Source organism: Dendropsophus ebraccatus, chromosome 11, assembly GCF_027789765.1.
Source record: "Dendropsophus ebraccatus isolate aDenEbr1 chromosome 11, aDenEbr1.pat, whole genome shotgun sequence".
NCBI classification, from domain to species: Eukaryota; Metazoa; Chordata; class Amphibia; order Anura; family Hylidae; genus Dendropsophus; species Dendropsophus ebraccatus.
The window spans coordinates 23,800,869-23,816,178 of record NC_091464.1 but is presented as its reverse complement, the minus strand read 5'-3'; the positions used below and the strand labels follow the sequence as shown (position 1 = coordinate 23,816,178).

General features: G+C 40.6%; 1 protein-coding gene across 1 annotated transcript in view; it reads left to right on the top strand.

Moving 5' to 3' along the window:
• Positions 1-15,310, top strand: part of SYT6 (synaptotagmin 6) — a 229,118-nt gene that overhangs the window by 155,799 nt on the left and 58,009 nt on the right. Inside the window, exons 2-3 of the mRNA XM_069944997.1 lie at positions 6,081-6,432; positions 14,405-14,963. Coding sequence (XP_069801098.1) covers positions 6,081-6,432; positions 14,405-14,963 — 911 coding nt within the window. The remainder of the gene's footprint in view (positions 1-6,080; positions 6,433-14,404; positions 14,964-15,310) is intronic.

The following is a 15,310-nucleotide window of genomic DNA, read 5'->3' as shown; positions in this document are numbered from 1 at the left end:
GATAAGTTGGACTCGTCCGTCGTTTCCTATGGACGTTGGACTCATCTCAGCTCATTACCATAATGGGCGGGAGAAGAAGAATCGGCGATTTCTCCGTGTCAACAACGGGATCCGGGACGGGATCGGGAGCGATGTGGTAAGTATATTGACCTTTATGTCACTGTATGTCAGTTTCTGCCTGGGGCCACGGGGTGAATGGTTCCCTTTAAATTTTGTTCTCCAGGTTTGCAAATTTTGATGTAAAATTCACGAACTTGTGAACTGAACCTTAACGAACCGCGCAAAAATAGCTAAACAATTGTTTAGCTTTTTAAGTTTAGTTTTGATGCACAAATTACCGGTCCGAGCTCCCCAGTGTCCTTTTCTGAATCTCAGGTGTCTTCTGCATCTCCCGTGTCCTCTTCTGTGCCACCTGGGATGGGACAGCAATGGCCAGTGATTGGCTGAGCGGCTTGTCACTCTTGTCTGTAGAGTGACAGTCTGTTCAGCCAATCGTTGGCCACAGAGCTGGAAATGTCACACAAGAGGATATGGGGTGAGGGTGGACCGGTGAGCATAACAATTATTTCTTTATTTTTTTAAACTAAACCAAAAAAGTGGGGGGAAAGAAGGAAAAAAGAAAGCAAAAAACAAATGCAAGACCAATTATGATAAAATGTTGTCTTTTATTACATATATCTCAAATATATAAAGCTATTGCATATCATGATAAAATACATATAATAAGAGCTTGAGCCTATACAAATCCCCAACAGAGGGTGGATGAGAGCAAATTATGTTACAGAAAGTAACTTACATACATGTGTACTGGGTACAGGGCATATAGAAACTCTATGGATGAAAGTGCATAAAACACATAAAAAACAATACACATTACTAGAGATGAGAGAACCGGGTTCAGGTATGAGTTGATCCGAACCCGAACGTTCGGCATTTGATAAGTGGTGGTTGCTGAACTTGGATAAATCTGGAAAACATGGATACAGCCAATGACTATATCCATGATTTCCACATAGCCTTAGGGCTTTATCCAACTTCAGCAGCCACCGCTAATCAAATGCCGAAAGTTCGGGTTCGGATGGACTCGAGCATGCTCCAGGTTCGCTCATCTCTACACAATACCCATATATTGTGTCCTTAGTGCATATGGCCACCGCACCACTCACCCAATGCACGTTTTGCGCGTTGCTCCATCGTTTCGCCAGTTGCTTTTTTGCGTGTTGCTCGATGAAGCAACATACGAAATGCACTTCAGGTGACTAGTTTCCGGCTGCTTCGTTCAACTGTAGTGTATACTGTACTAGACGTGTAACAATGTTTAGGAAGATGGTATAAAATAATATCCGTATGTATGCCAGGACCCAAGGTTTTCTGGTAGAACATTGCCAGGAGCATCATATTCCCCGGACGCCCTATATTGGCATTGCAAAGCACAAGAGGCTTTTATTGCAACGTATTTCTATTTTATTCTATGTTGTTTCCTTACGGATAATGTACAAGTTTTATGGACTTCTAATCTACACGCTGATGTTGTATATACATAAAAGCTATGTTTAGCTCCGCCATGTCACCTAGTTTTATACCAGTACATTAATATACTATGGCAATGTAACTTCAGCACTTAACATTTAACAGCTTTCTAAGTTATTAAAGACTAGATTAGCTATTATGTTCCTCGAAATCTTATTAACATTGTAATAGAAAAGAAACCGTAAAAAAGAAAAACCAAGGCCGTATCCTGCTCCAGGTCAAAGGAGAATTATATAGGATATTGTTCCCCGTGAATACAGAACTGTTCTGTGCGTAGCTTACAATATCGTCTAGTAATTGGATTACGGGAACACATAATACATAGAGTGTATAGAGGGCTGCTCTTTACCACTCTGTTAAATTAATAATACATAAGTAGAAGCCATTATTGATGGTAAATGTAATGCTGACTGATACTGTATACATATCTGTATATATGGATCCTATCCGGCCTTTATCACTCTATATTTCTATGGTACTGCTTTTAAAGAGCAGATGTTGGCTCATAGATGACACCTCTTTCAGGATCAGTAGTCGTACTGTTGACAATGTGTATTGTGTTGCTTATACTGTATACATATAGCACTTGCTTATACTGTATACATGTATACATATAGCACTTGCTTATACTGTATACATATAGCACTTGCTTATACTGTATACATATAGCACTTGCTTATACTGTATACATATACATATAGCACTGGCTTATACTGTATACATATAGCACTGGCTTATACTGTATACATATAGCACTTGCTTATACTGTATACATGTATACATATAGCACTTGCTTATACTGTATACATATAGCACTGGCTTATACTGTATACATATAGCACTTGCTTATACTGTATACATGTATACATATAGCACTTGCTTATACTGTATACATATAGCACTTGCAAGCACGGCACTTCCAATTCAGGTGAAAAAATGTGAAGTTTCTTTTATTCCATGCAAGGTACATAATAGGTGCAGCACAGCAAACAAAGGGTATGTGTCATACCTTTTGTTTGCAGTACTGTACCTATTATGTACTTTGTTATACCTTGCATGGAATAAAAGAAACTTCACATTTTTTCACCTGAATTGGAAGTGCAGTGGATTTTCATTCAACTGTAGCTACATGTTGTCAGTGGTCACGACCTCTCTACTGGCCCCTGCGTCAACCTACTGTACAATGAGGAGTGCTGCTTAGTGTTTTTTTATCTATCTAATATATATATATATATATATATATATATATATATATGGAGTAGGGAGTAAAAATGGTGCAGCCAGGTGTTAGCTGGGAGGCCATAGGGAAATATGGAATTCCATACCTACATGGCATACATGTTTCTGCTATTTTACTCTATGGTGTTGCTTTTTGCCCAATTTTTCAAAATTGCAGATTTCTCTGACTATGGCATTTTTTTTATTTTGTGGCATGTATGCGGTCATCCCACCCCCCACCCCCCATACTAATGCCAACTACTGTCAGAGATATAAAGAAAGGATGTCTTCCCTTCCCGCTGAATCCACTTTTAACAAAAAAAAAAATAAAAAGTTAAAAAAGTGCCCTAAAACCTGTAACAAAATACTGTGTGTGTGTGTGTGAGCGTGTGTGTGCGTGCGTGTGCGTGAGTGTGTGTGAGTGTGTGTGAGTGTGTGTGTGAGTGTGTGTGAGTGTGTGTGAGTGTGTGTGAGTGTGTGTACGTGTGTGTACGTGTGTGTGTGAGTGTGTGAACCCCCCTTCGAATTGCCTGATGTTAGGCGCAGCTCTGTAAAGTAGTTTAGAATGGCAGTCTTATACAGATCGGACTCAACACTTCCTCTGTCCATCTCCTGAGATTATCTGTAGGAACTAGAGATTTAGTGCTGTATATGTTAGGTAGTATGTGTAAAAACTACTGGAGAAGTTTTTATGCTGACCCCGCAAACCATAGACCAGAACTGGACCATCTGCTTTAAGCAGAAGATATATTGTTTTAAACATTGCAGAAAAAGTATATGTATTATATGACAGGCTGAAACTCTATTGTGGTTGAACAATGCCTCACCATAAGAGTAAGAAGTACTTCTACTTCAAATAGGAACCAGAGAGGGGGGACGTTTTTTAATTCGAATGGTGTCAGAAAATTATACAGATCTGTAATTTACTTATATTTAAAAATCTCAAGCCTTTCAGTACTTATCAGCTGCTGTATGTCCTGCAGAGAGTGGCGTATACTTCCCAGTCTGACACAGGGCTCTCTGCTGCCACCTCTGTCCATGTCAGGAACTGTCCAGAGCAGTAATAAATCCCCATAGAAAACTTCTCCTGCTTTGGACAGTTTCTGATATGGACAGAGGTGGCAGCAGAGAGCACGGTGTCAGACTAGAAAGAATATACTACTTCCTGCAGGACGTACAGCAGCTAATAAGGGCAGGATAGCTTCCTTTTTTTATATAGAAGTCATGTCAAATCTTTATAACTTTCTGAAACAAGTTGATTTTGGCTAAATGTTTATACGAGTTTTACCTCTTTTCAGAGATTCATTAGTAAAATTCTAGGAAGCAACCGATAAGTGCATTTACAAAAAGAGAATCGGGTTTTACTATTCACATTCTCAACACTGTTTAAAAGACAGTCATACATATAGACATCACAGACCTTGAGTAATTGAAGGAATACGTTAAAATAAAAATAAAAAACGTTATTTCACATACAAAGTCACTATGCACACCTACATATGTTTCTCCATGTCTACCGAACACAAAGTATGGTTCAGTTTTAGCATGGGGTGTAAAATAGAAACTAGTATAGCCTGGTGTAACCAATCACAGCTCAGTCTTTAGCCTAAAGCTGAGCTGTTTATATGAGCAGTTTACACCAGTTTTTATTTTACACCCTATGATAAATCTGGGCCTAAATTTTGTGTAGTCACATCCTATAACTAGGTGACACGTTTAAAGGGATGCTCTGGCAACTTTTTTATTTGATTATTTATTTTTTTTTCCACATCAAAAGGTGTCAGAAAGGTAAACAGATTTGTAAATTAAGGAAGGTCTGACCCAGGCCCCCTGCTGCCACCTCTGTCCATGTCAGGAACTGTCCAAAGCAGGAGAGGTTTTCTCCTGCTCTGGACAGTTCCTGACAAGGACAGAGGTGGCAACAGAGAGCACGGTGTCAGACTGAAAAGAATACATCACTTTCTTGCTGCTAACTTACAGAGCTTAGAAGAGGTGGAATGAGGAAGGTAGTAACATATGACAGCATGGTCATACTAAATAAGGTCTGCTTGTAATTTGTTACCATGGAGTCTCATATGTTTGTAGAAGTGCTGTGTAAACAAAATAATGGGATTAGAGATGAGCGAACCGGGTTCGGGTTCGAGACAATCCGAACCCGCAACGTTCGGCATTTGATTAGTGGTGGCTGCTGAACTTTGATAAAGCTCTAAGGTTGTCTGGAAAACATGGATACAGCCAATGACTATATCCATGATTTCCACATAACCTTAGGGCTTTATTCAACTTCAGCAGCCACCGCTAATCAAATGCCGAAAGTTCGGGTTCGGATCGACTCGAGCATGCTCGAAGTTCGCTCATCTCTAAATGGGATACTTCTAAGGCTAGTTACAAAATTGCATCTTTACCTTGGCACTATCAAAGGATTGTATATGTATATTGTTTTCTGCAATTGTGCTTGCAGTGGTCACTGTCAAAATCTAAGGGTCCACACTCACCTGGTAGAGTTGTGCACAGTCAGAACTTCTTAGATGGCATAGTACACAGATATAATGCAGGCTGCAGATCCAGAGTCCCAGAGACCTTATTAGTAGTACGGATCAAATATATTATCCAGGGGAAAAAATAGAGAACCCTCTGCGCAGGCCAAGAAAATAAAAATCAACAATTTATTAGTCCATATAAATAACGTGTTTCTAGGAATAAGTCTCTTCCTCAGATTACCAGGACATATGCAGAAGAGATCAGCGTCTCTCCATTCACAGGAACCTGAGGAAGAGGCTTATGCCTAGAAACACGTTATTTTTATGGACTAATAAATTGTTGATTTGTACGTTTAAGGCCTGCGCAGAGGGTTCTCTATTTTAGTTTTTTTCCTAAACACAGCAAGTGTCGTGTTTTCCATGATAACTAAAAATAATGATAATAAATAAAAATAATAATGAATGTAAATTGCAAACTTGCTTCATATCACATCTACTGCTGGTTTAGATTTAGAAATTTATAACGACAGGGACACTTTAAATAGAAAATAGCTTCAGTATCTAGTTTAGCGAAGCTGTCAGCACAATCGCTCAAATAATTGAGTAGTCATACCATGCTCATGAATACTTTTTCTTTCTCATTTCTTCACACATGATTTGAGACTCTCAGACACCCACTGAACTAATCTGAAGAACTTAGTTTTGTCATCTTTTTGTTTTCTTTAAACCTTGACTCTTTTCTCACAACCATTCTTTTTTTTCCTCCCTCTGTCTCTCCGCTGTCCCTGGTGTTGTCTGGCGTCCTCCCCTTCCTCTCTGTCAATGTCACTTCCTGCTTTTCTGCTCCTGTAGACCTGTCCGTCAGCCTCCTTGCAGTAATAGTTATTGTGTGTGGGCTGGCCCTGGTGGCAGTTTTTCTCTTTCTCTTTTGGAAGCTGTGGTGGGTGCCCTGGAAGAACAAGGCTGTGTCATCTAACCCTGCTGCACCTCATAACGTCTCCACCTACAGTGGGATAACCAGCGAGAAGGAAGTCATGGCCGATAAGTTCAAGGATGCAAGCAACCTAGGCTTTCTGGAAGCAGCAGTTAAAATCAGCCACACATCCCCCGATATACCAGCAGAGGTCCAGATGTCAATGAAGGAGCACATGATGCGTCGCACCAGGATACAGAGACAGACCACCGAGCCAGCTTCTTCTACCAGGTAAACCTCTAATATAACAATGTCATTTCTTTGCCATGACAATTTCTTTTTTTCGATAATAAATGAATACACTTTAAAGGAGAAGCCCAGCGGGGGTGGGGGGGGGGAATCATTACTGGCAGGGGGTGGGGGGATAGTAAAAAAGTTATAGTCACCTATCCCAGTGCCTGCACAAAACCGCCTCCCGTTCCCGGACCCCAGCTGGCTATATTCTCAGCTCTCCTCCCGCTACGTCATGTCCCGGTTGATGGGTGTCCCGCTCAGCAAGTCAGTGATTGGGGCGGGAAACTGCTGCAGTCACTGATTGGCTATATATTTACTTTGACATATTGAGGCTGATTTACTAACAATTCATTATAATGTGGTTCATGTCCTTAGTAAATCTGGAAGGTTTTTCACCGGAGAAAACTAAAACCCGAACATCCCGCTACTCTAGAAGTGGCTGATTTTTAGAATAGAAAACCTGTCAAAAATGACAGTTTGCTTAGTAAATCTGTCGGTTGGTTTTAAAGGATGCCTCCATGACGCAACCACGGCACGATCACTTGGCAGGTTTTTGGAAAAATTGTGTCACACACCTTTAGTAAATATGTTGGAACACTAAACAATGGAAAAATAGACAAAACCCTCACAATTTCATAACAGGAACACGTTAGTAAATCAGCCTCAATGCATCAGTTTAGACTTCTTCCAACTTTGAGTTGTCTCTACAGTTTGTCACCCAGATATCCTTAGCTCTTTACTTTTACAGGAGATAATTACCCCGTCTACTAAGACAGGTTCCTCATAGTCGCTTACACTGTTCCCCTGAGTATAGTGTCATTACCGCCATACACTGTCCTACCAGGGGCATAGCTCAGATTCATTAGATCCTTAGCAAAAAACTGTACAGGGTCCCATGACTCTTGTATGCCCCCTCCAGTACTCACCGAGCTCGGCACAGTCCCTCAGCCTTCCTTTGTTCTCCTAGCTTCCTGGTGCATGAGTGATGTCACTTGTGCGATGGGGAGCAAGTAGAATGAACGCTGGGGGACTATGCTGAGTAGAGATAATCGAACAGCGCTGATGTTCAGGTTCGTACGAATTCAAACCATTAGTATTTGACTCCTGCAGTCTTCCCGCTCCGTGGGATAGGTGGAGACAGCCCGAGTCCCGCCTGGAAAACTGGAATACAACCTTTGGCCCATGCTGTACTCCTGTTTTTCAGGCGGGATGCGAGCTGCCTCCACGTATCCCACGGGAAGACTGCAGGAGTCAAATACCGATAGTTCGAGTTCGTACGAACCTGAACATCAGCGCTGTTCGATCATCTCTAATGCTCAGCAGGTGGACATGAGCATGTTGGTCTAGGGGGGCACTGGTGGGTACTGGTGTGAACTGCTGTGAGCTGCAGTCTGGGAGTGGGGGTTGATTGTTAGTTGTTGATTGTTAGTGCCATAGCTAACACCATGGAGGCAGATGATGCATCACCTAAGCAGGATTTCTATCTAAACAGTGCACTTTTGTTGCTATGGCACATATGCAGTATTTAGACAGGTGATGAATAGAGATGAGCGAACCTTGAGCATGCTCGAGTCGATCCAAACCTGAACTTTCGGCATTTGATAAGCGGTGGCTGCTGAAGTTGGATAAAGCTCTAAGGTTGTCTGGAAAACATGGATATAGCCAATGACTATATCCATGATTTCCACATAGCCTTAGGGCTTTATCCAAGCTCAGCAGCCACTGCTCATCAAATGCCGAAAGTTCGGGTTCGGATGGACTCGAGCATGCTCCAGGTTCGCTCATCTCTAGTTTTAATGTTATGGCAGATAGGAATATAATCCTGTTCTCCCACCACAACTACTGTCTTTTGTTTTTCTCGCTTACACAGTTATATTCAGCGGCTTCTGCATCAGTCCGTTATACTACAAGAATATCACTGAGATGAGAGCGCTCAGCAGTCAGCACTAGACTTGTCACAACCATCTTGTAATTGTAGCGAGTTGACCTGTCAGCATGCTTACAGTCACATTAATTTAGTTATGTCCCAGAGAGAATGTTGTAATATTAAACCTGGGGAAAGCTGTCAGATCACATTAGCCTCCATCAAGTTGTTTTTCAGGTGGATTCATGCAGTGTACATAAGTGAGAATGGCATCATCTCTGCTTACCTGTTCTTAGACAAGCTGCTTCCTAATCTTCCAACACATTAATTGAATGTCTCCTGGAAATTTCCTATTAAAATCCACAGCCCTGCGCTTCTTAACTTACAAGCTAAACCATTACACATAAAACAAAAAAACATAAGGTGCAACAGCAACCTACCGGTGCAAGTACTTACCATACATACTCCCCCCAGAGTACACACGTGTGTGCGCTGGGGGAGTATGTACTGTACATTAAGCACTTGCACCTGTAGGTTGCTGTTGCACCTTATGTTTGTTTTTTCTTGTACTTAAGCCACATGCAGGGTGCAACCTAGAGTGTGAACAGAGGCATAGACGTGTTGCCAATTTTTGCTTTTTTTCTGTTTTATGTAGGGGTCGTGGCTGCCTCCTGTTGACTTGCACTCCACCCATGTCTCGTGGGTGGTATTTAGATCCTATCTGGCCATTGTAGGCTTGTTCAGCCCAGGAGAGGCCATTGTCTGAGGACACCTTGGCGTGTTGACATGGTACACTCGGTCTGATCAAATGGTTTGCTAAGATCCAAAAAATTTTATATCTATAGAGCAGGTTTTTATCATGTGTACAACGGGGGGAGTATGTACGGTAAGCACTTGCATTTTTTAGGTTGCTGTTGGACCTTCTGTTTTTTTTCTTTACTTAAGCCACATGCAGGGTGCAACCTACAGTGTGAACAGAGGCATAGAGGTGCCGTCATTTTTTTTCTGACATAAATATATATATTAGGTTGGGATCCCACTGCGTTTTTGCTGTCCATTTAATGTATGCGTTTTTATATGGTTACTTTTAACGTACTTAAAAACATGATCAATCATGTTTTTGTGTATAGTAAAAATAAGAAAAAAGGAAAAACCCATGTTTTGATGTGTTTTTTGAAGTCAATTGAAAAACGGATCCAAACAGATTGCAAACAATTGCATCCCTTTTTGTTTGTTTTTTTTCATAAAAAGTAAATGTTAAATGGACTGTAAATAGGCAGTGTGAACCCACTGCTTACCCATTCTTTCCAGTCTGACACAGTGCTCTCTGCTGCCACCTCTGTCCGAGACAGGAACTGTCCAGCGCAGCAGAGGTTTTCAATGGGGATTTGCTGCTGTTCTGGACAGTTCCCTGTCTCGGACAGAGGTGGCAGCAGAGAGTCCTGTCACTGAAAAGAAAACACCACTTCCTGCAGGACATACAGCAGCTGATAAGTATGGGAATACATAAGATTTGACAATAGAAATAAATTACAAATCTATATAACTTTCTGAAACCAGTTGATTTGAAAGAAAAAGATTTTCGCTGGACAACCCCTTTAAAAGACAGGGAATTATATATCATAGATCTACAGTATGTCAACAAGAACGTAAAAAGGTTAGGACTTCCACAATACTGGGAGGCGAAAATAAAACAAGTGTTCACATCAAGGGGTTAATCTTTGTCTTTTCCTCTGGATTGGTGTCAGAAAGGACCTCTGGGATTCAATGCGGTTCACAATGTAAGAGTGTGAATGCGGTAAGGGTAAATGCTGTTCATAGGCGGTGCACATGGCAGATCCATATCAATATAGAAGATCCGTATTATTGTATTTCTTATCTCATCATTCACGGTCATGTACCAGCTTGTAGTTCACTGGTATTATGATTTATCCTTTAATATTCATTCATCAAAAAATGTTATTTGCCTGCTTTGCATGTAAGATTGTATGGTGTCTTACGCTGCCATCTAGTGGCCTGAAGTGCTATGACAAGAATAAGGTGAAGCTCATTCAAATTAAAGTGGTTATCCAGTGCTACAAAAACACGGCCACTTTCTTTCAGAGACAACACCACTCTTGTCTCCAGTTCAGGTGCGGTTTGCAATTTAACTCCATTCACTTCAATGAGCTGAGCACCAAAACCCCGCCCAAGCTGGAGACAAGAGTGGGGCTGTCTGTGGAAGAAAGTGGCAATGTTTTTGTAGCGCTGGATAACCCCTTTAAGGGGTTTTGTGGGACTTCAATATTAAAGGGCAACTCCAGCGATTTTTTTTTTTCTTTCAAATCAACTGGTGTCAAATAATCGTTTCGTGTAATAGGGCCTTAAGGGTGCGTTCACACGTTCAGGATCCGCACCAGATCAGTTGCAGATTCAAATTTGCTGCCAATTCACAGCGTGAAATCCGCTGTGGATCCGGTGTGTGTGTGAATCTAGCCTAAGGGGATTTCTCAGAACCTTAATATTGATTTGAGATCCTTAGGTGGGTTGGGGGGTTCCCCTTAGGCTAGATTCACACACACCGGATCCACAGCGGATTTCACACTGTGAATTGGCAGCGAATTTGATGGCGCAGATTTAAATGCTTTGAATCTGCAACTTCAAATCTGCCTTAAGGCCCTATTACAGGAAATGTCCAATAGCAGGTAAGGTTTTCTATGGGGATTTGCTGTCAATTCCTGTTACGGACAGAGGTGTCAGCAGAGAGTACTGTGTCAGACTCTAAAGAATAAAGAATCCAACAACACTTCCTGCAGGACATACAGCAGCTGATAAGCACAGGAAGATTAGAAATTTTTTAATAGAAGTAAATTACAAATCTTTATCACTTTCTGAAACTAGTTGATTCAATAGAAAAACATTTTCACCGGAGTACCCCTTTAAAAAAAAATCTAATTATTCCTCATCAGTCTACATTCAGTACACCAGAATTTTTTTTTAATTCTTGAAAAATTATGAAATATTATTAATAAAAATCACATGGACATAAGTATTCGGACAACTGAAATGTAGCTATGAGGGCTTTCTATTGCTCTTGGTCATCTTTGAGATGATTCTGCACCTTGAGTGAAGTCACCTGTGGTAAATTCAGTTGATTGGACAGGACTGAAAAGACATAGCCCTGCTAAAAAAAAAAACTATCTTTAAAGCGACTCTGTACCCACAATATGACCCCCCCAAACCACTTGTACCTTCAGATAGCTGCTTTTAATCTATGATCTGTCCTGCGGTCCGTTTGGCAGGTGATGCAGTTATTGTCATAAAACTGGCCACCCAACTAAACTGCCTGGATAGCGGGATAGAGGGAGGGCTATATCCATCTAATAGTATATCCAAACTTTGCAAAAGCATTGACCACTGTTCCTCATAGACGCCTGATGGGTAAATGAATGTTTATGGGTTTAGAAAGTTTTGTTTGCAACTGGACTGAAAACTGGCAGAAGGACCGTATCCAGAGAGTGGTGGTCAATGGTTGAGTGTAGAAAGATGGGGAACATGTATTTATGTGCATGTAGAATTGTAGAGACACAGAGTATAACTGGAGATTTGTATCAGAAAAAAAATGACCTTTACAAACTTATTTTAAAGGAGAAGTCCGGCAAAATTCGAAAAAGGAAGACAGAAGGGTGTGGGGAAATAATAAAGTAAATTAAACCATCCTTGTCCCCCATGGAACCGTTCCTGGGTCCATTTGACAGCCGGTACGTCACATACCCGGCTGAGTGATTGCCCACTCAGCCAATCAGTGACTGGGGAGGGAGGAGCCACAAGTATAAAAACCTACACAAAGTGACTGGGCTGTGCCTGAAACATGGCAGACAATGAGATTTTTTGAAAGGCTCCACAAAGATTCTGTACATAAGCATCTAGGAGTACTGGGAAGTTTTTATTTTCACTCCTTTATTTTCACAGCTGTCTTGGAAGATTGGATAAGCACTTTTTAAAAATGGCTTTTTGTGTTTCCATCCTTTTGTGTTTGGAAATCTTTTTGATTGTGTTGAATTACACGGATCCTTCTTCCTTCTTTATTCCATTTTATTTGTCAAAGGAAAAAGGTAAAAGAAAGAGTATTTGCGATGCAAGTCATATCTGTTTTGTTCAGTAATGATGTGCATTGTTCATCCTCACAAAAACGCTCAACATTTTTCACAATGCTTTGCATTGTTATACTCACTTTGTTACAAAAAAAAAAAAAGATGAAAAAAAAAAAAAAAGAACGTTGACCTCAATTGTTTAGTAACAGGGCTGTTCAGATTAGAAGAAGCTAGAAGCCAGATAAGGCTGCCTGGAAAACATGGATACCACCATAGTCCATAGGCTGTATCCATGTTTTCCAGGGCTCCCTTGGGCTGCATGTGAAGCTGGTTCGGACAAACCCTAATATGCTCGAGGTTCACTCATCTCTAATAATTCTAAACATTTTATAAATAGGACAAATTAGTTTTACTGTTTAATCAGTGAATTGGTGTTACTATGTAATATGGCACCAACTTTACGTTTACTTTATGCTTTAACAAAACAAATATGGTTGTTTTCATCAGACAAAAATCAATTCAAAAAATTGATTGCTACCTTGCCTGTTTTACAGCTGTCATTTAGCGAGGTTTATTACCATGGAGTCAATGGTTGCCAATATTTTAACACACAATACAAGCTACTCAGCAAAGAACTTGTCAGCCAGTATATGTACTTTCTTGTGTCTTCAATGTGCCTTGTTTTTATTATTTTATCAATGTACTATGTATGAACATGATCATTGGCTGTCCATGGATTGTCATAGCAGTTGAGAGTTTAACAAAGGCTACCTTGCCTGCGATGGCCAAATGCCTATTAGGTTGTGTCAAAGGCAGAACCAAATATATTGGCTGCCAGTTAGCCAATAAGGCTTTAAACAGACTCTGTCCTATGTAGGGTAGCATAAACTTAGGATGGAGAAGCTGAACGGAATCATATATCCCTTACATTGTTCTCTGCAGCTGACTGAGCTTAATAGCGTCGAAAACTAGTCCTAACCATTATTTGTGTGTGCTCATTAGTCCTGGGTATTAATGAGCACTAGCACACTCTGGTAGTTTGCAGTTATCTATCTATACTTATACAGTCAGTTAGCTATATACTGTATAAGCAGCTGGAGGGTAGAGGAGTCACTAGTGTAGTGTTGGCCTCATTTAAGGCACCATAAACTTAGTGATAGATTCCCTCTAAACATAAGTAATATTATAAATGAGTAAAGAGATCTAAAGTTAAAAAAAAAACATAAAATTTGCTTAGTGCATAAGACCCCAACATCTCTGGTCATTAATGAGGCTAAAAGTATATATGATAAAAGTCAAAAGGATCAAAGAAACAGTAGAAACTGTAAAGACTATGCTTGGTAGAATCAAAACCAGGTCAACCCTACCCTATGTAGTTTGATCAATAATAGACAAAGGAATAACAATAGTACATCACCTAAAAAACAAACAGTCACAGGTACTCTCATACTGGTGCAAGTCAATCTGCATAATGAAAGCCACAATAGCCCAAAATAGCAACCATAGTGCCTCAGAAATAGAAACCTGGCAGTGCTTTCTTAAGGCTAGGTTCACACAATTTTTTTTGGCTGTTCGACGGCTGTCTTTTTGGATGTCCATCATTTCAAGGCCAAATAAAGTCCATTATTTTAAAATCACGGGCACTATTGCAAAATAACGGATGTTTTTTGACCTCAAAATGTTGAATGGCCAAAAAGATCATTGTGTGAACCTAGCTTTATAGTGACCACACAAGGATCCTAATCTTGACAAACACACATCCCACAACAGGGACGACCACTGTTGTACAATAGTAATGACAGCCATAGTTCCCTTATCGGAGTGCAAGCCAAAGAACATCTATTCCCTCGTCGTTTAGATGTCCCTTCTGAGCAGATAACAGAATTACGACTAGGATATTTGAGTAACCAAAGTGGTTTATGAACCAACTAGTGTGCAGATTTTTTGCACAAGCTGACTTTTTTTGTGAACATCTCCTGGACATTCTTTTATATGAGACAATTTACCCCAAATTTTTTCATATATTTTGCAGGCATATTTCTTTCAAAAGACATTTACCTCGACAGATGCATGTATCTAGCGTGGACTTTGGAACCGATACTTTACAAGTGACCGAGCAACCAACAAGTATCGGAAGGATAAAACCTGAGCTGTACAAACAAAAATCAGTGGATTCTGAAGACACAAAGAAGGATGATGGTAAGACATGTGGAAAGATCAACTTTACCCTAAAGTATGACTATGAAAACGAAACCCTTATAGTCACAATTCTGAAAGCATTTGATCTTCCTGCCAAGGACTTTTGTGGAAGTTCTGATCCTTACGTGAAAATTTACCTTTTACCTGATCGAAAGAGGAAATTTCAAACTCGAGTACACAGAAAGACTCTAAACCCAACCTTCGATGAATCTTTTAATTTCCCAGTTCCATACGATGAGTTACCAAGTCGAAAACTTCACCTCAGCGTGTTTGACTTTGATAGATTTTCAAGGCATGACATGATAGGAGAGGTTATTTTGGAAAATTTGTTTGAGTCCTCAGATTTGTCACGGGAATCTTCTATCTGGAAGGATATTCAGTACGCCACCACGGTAAGAGATCTTTAAGTATTATTTATTGGAGAAAATGTAAATACGAAGCCAATTAATTGGCAAATGAATTGAAGGGGTACTCTGGACCCCTTTTTTGGCAATGCCCGGGGAAGGGGTGGGTAAAAACAATAACATCTTCTTACCTCCCCATCTCCAGTATTCCGCCACTCTGGATCCCCAGTGTCCGACCACTTTCTGGTCTGAGATGAGACTTGAGGTGTGGCCGGCCTGCTCAGCCATTCAGCAGCTGTAGGGGTGTCCTGCCTGTGCAGGTCCTGTCACATCACATCTCAAGTCCTGTCTTAGACCAGGAAGCAACTAGGGGAACGGTTCCGTGGAATTCGCCA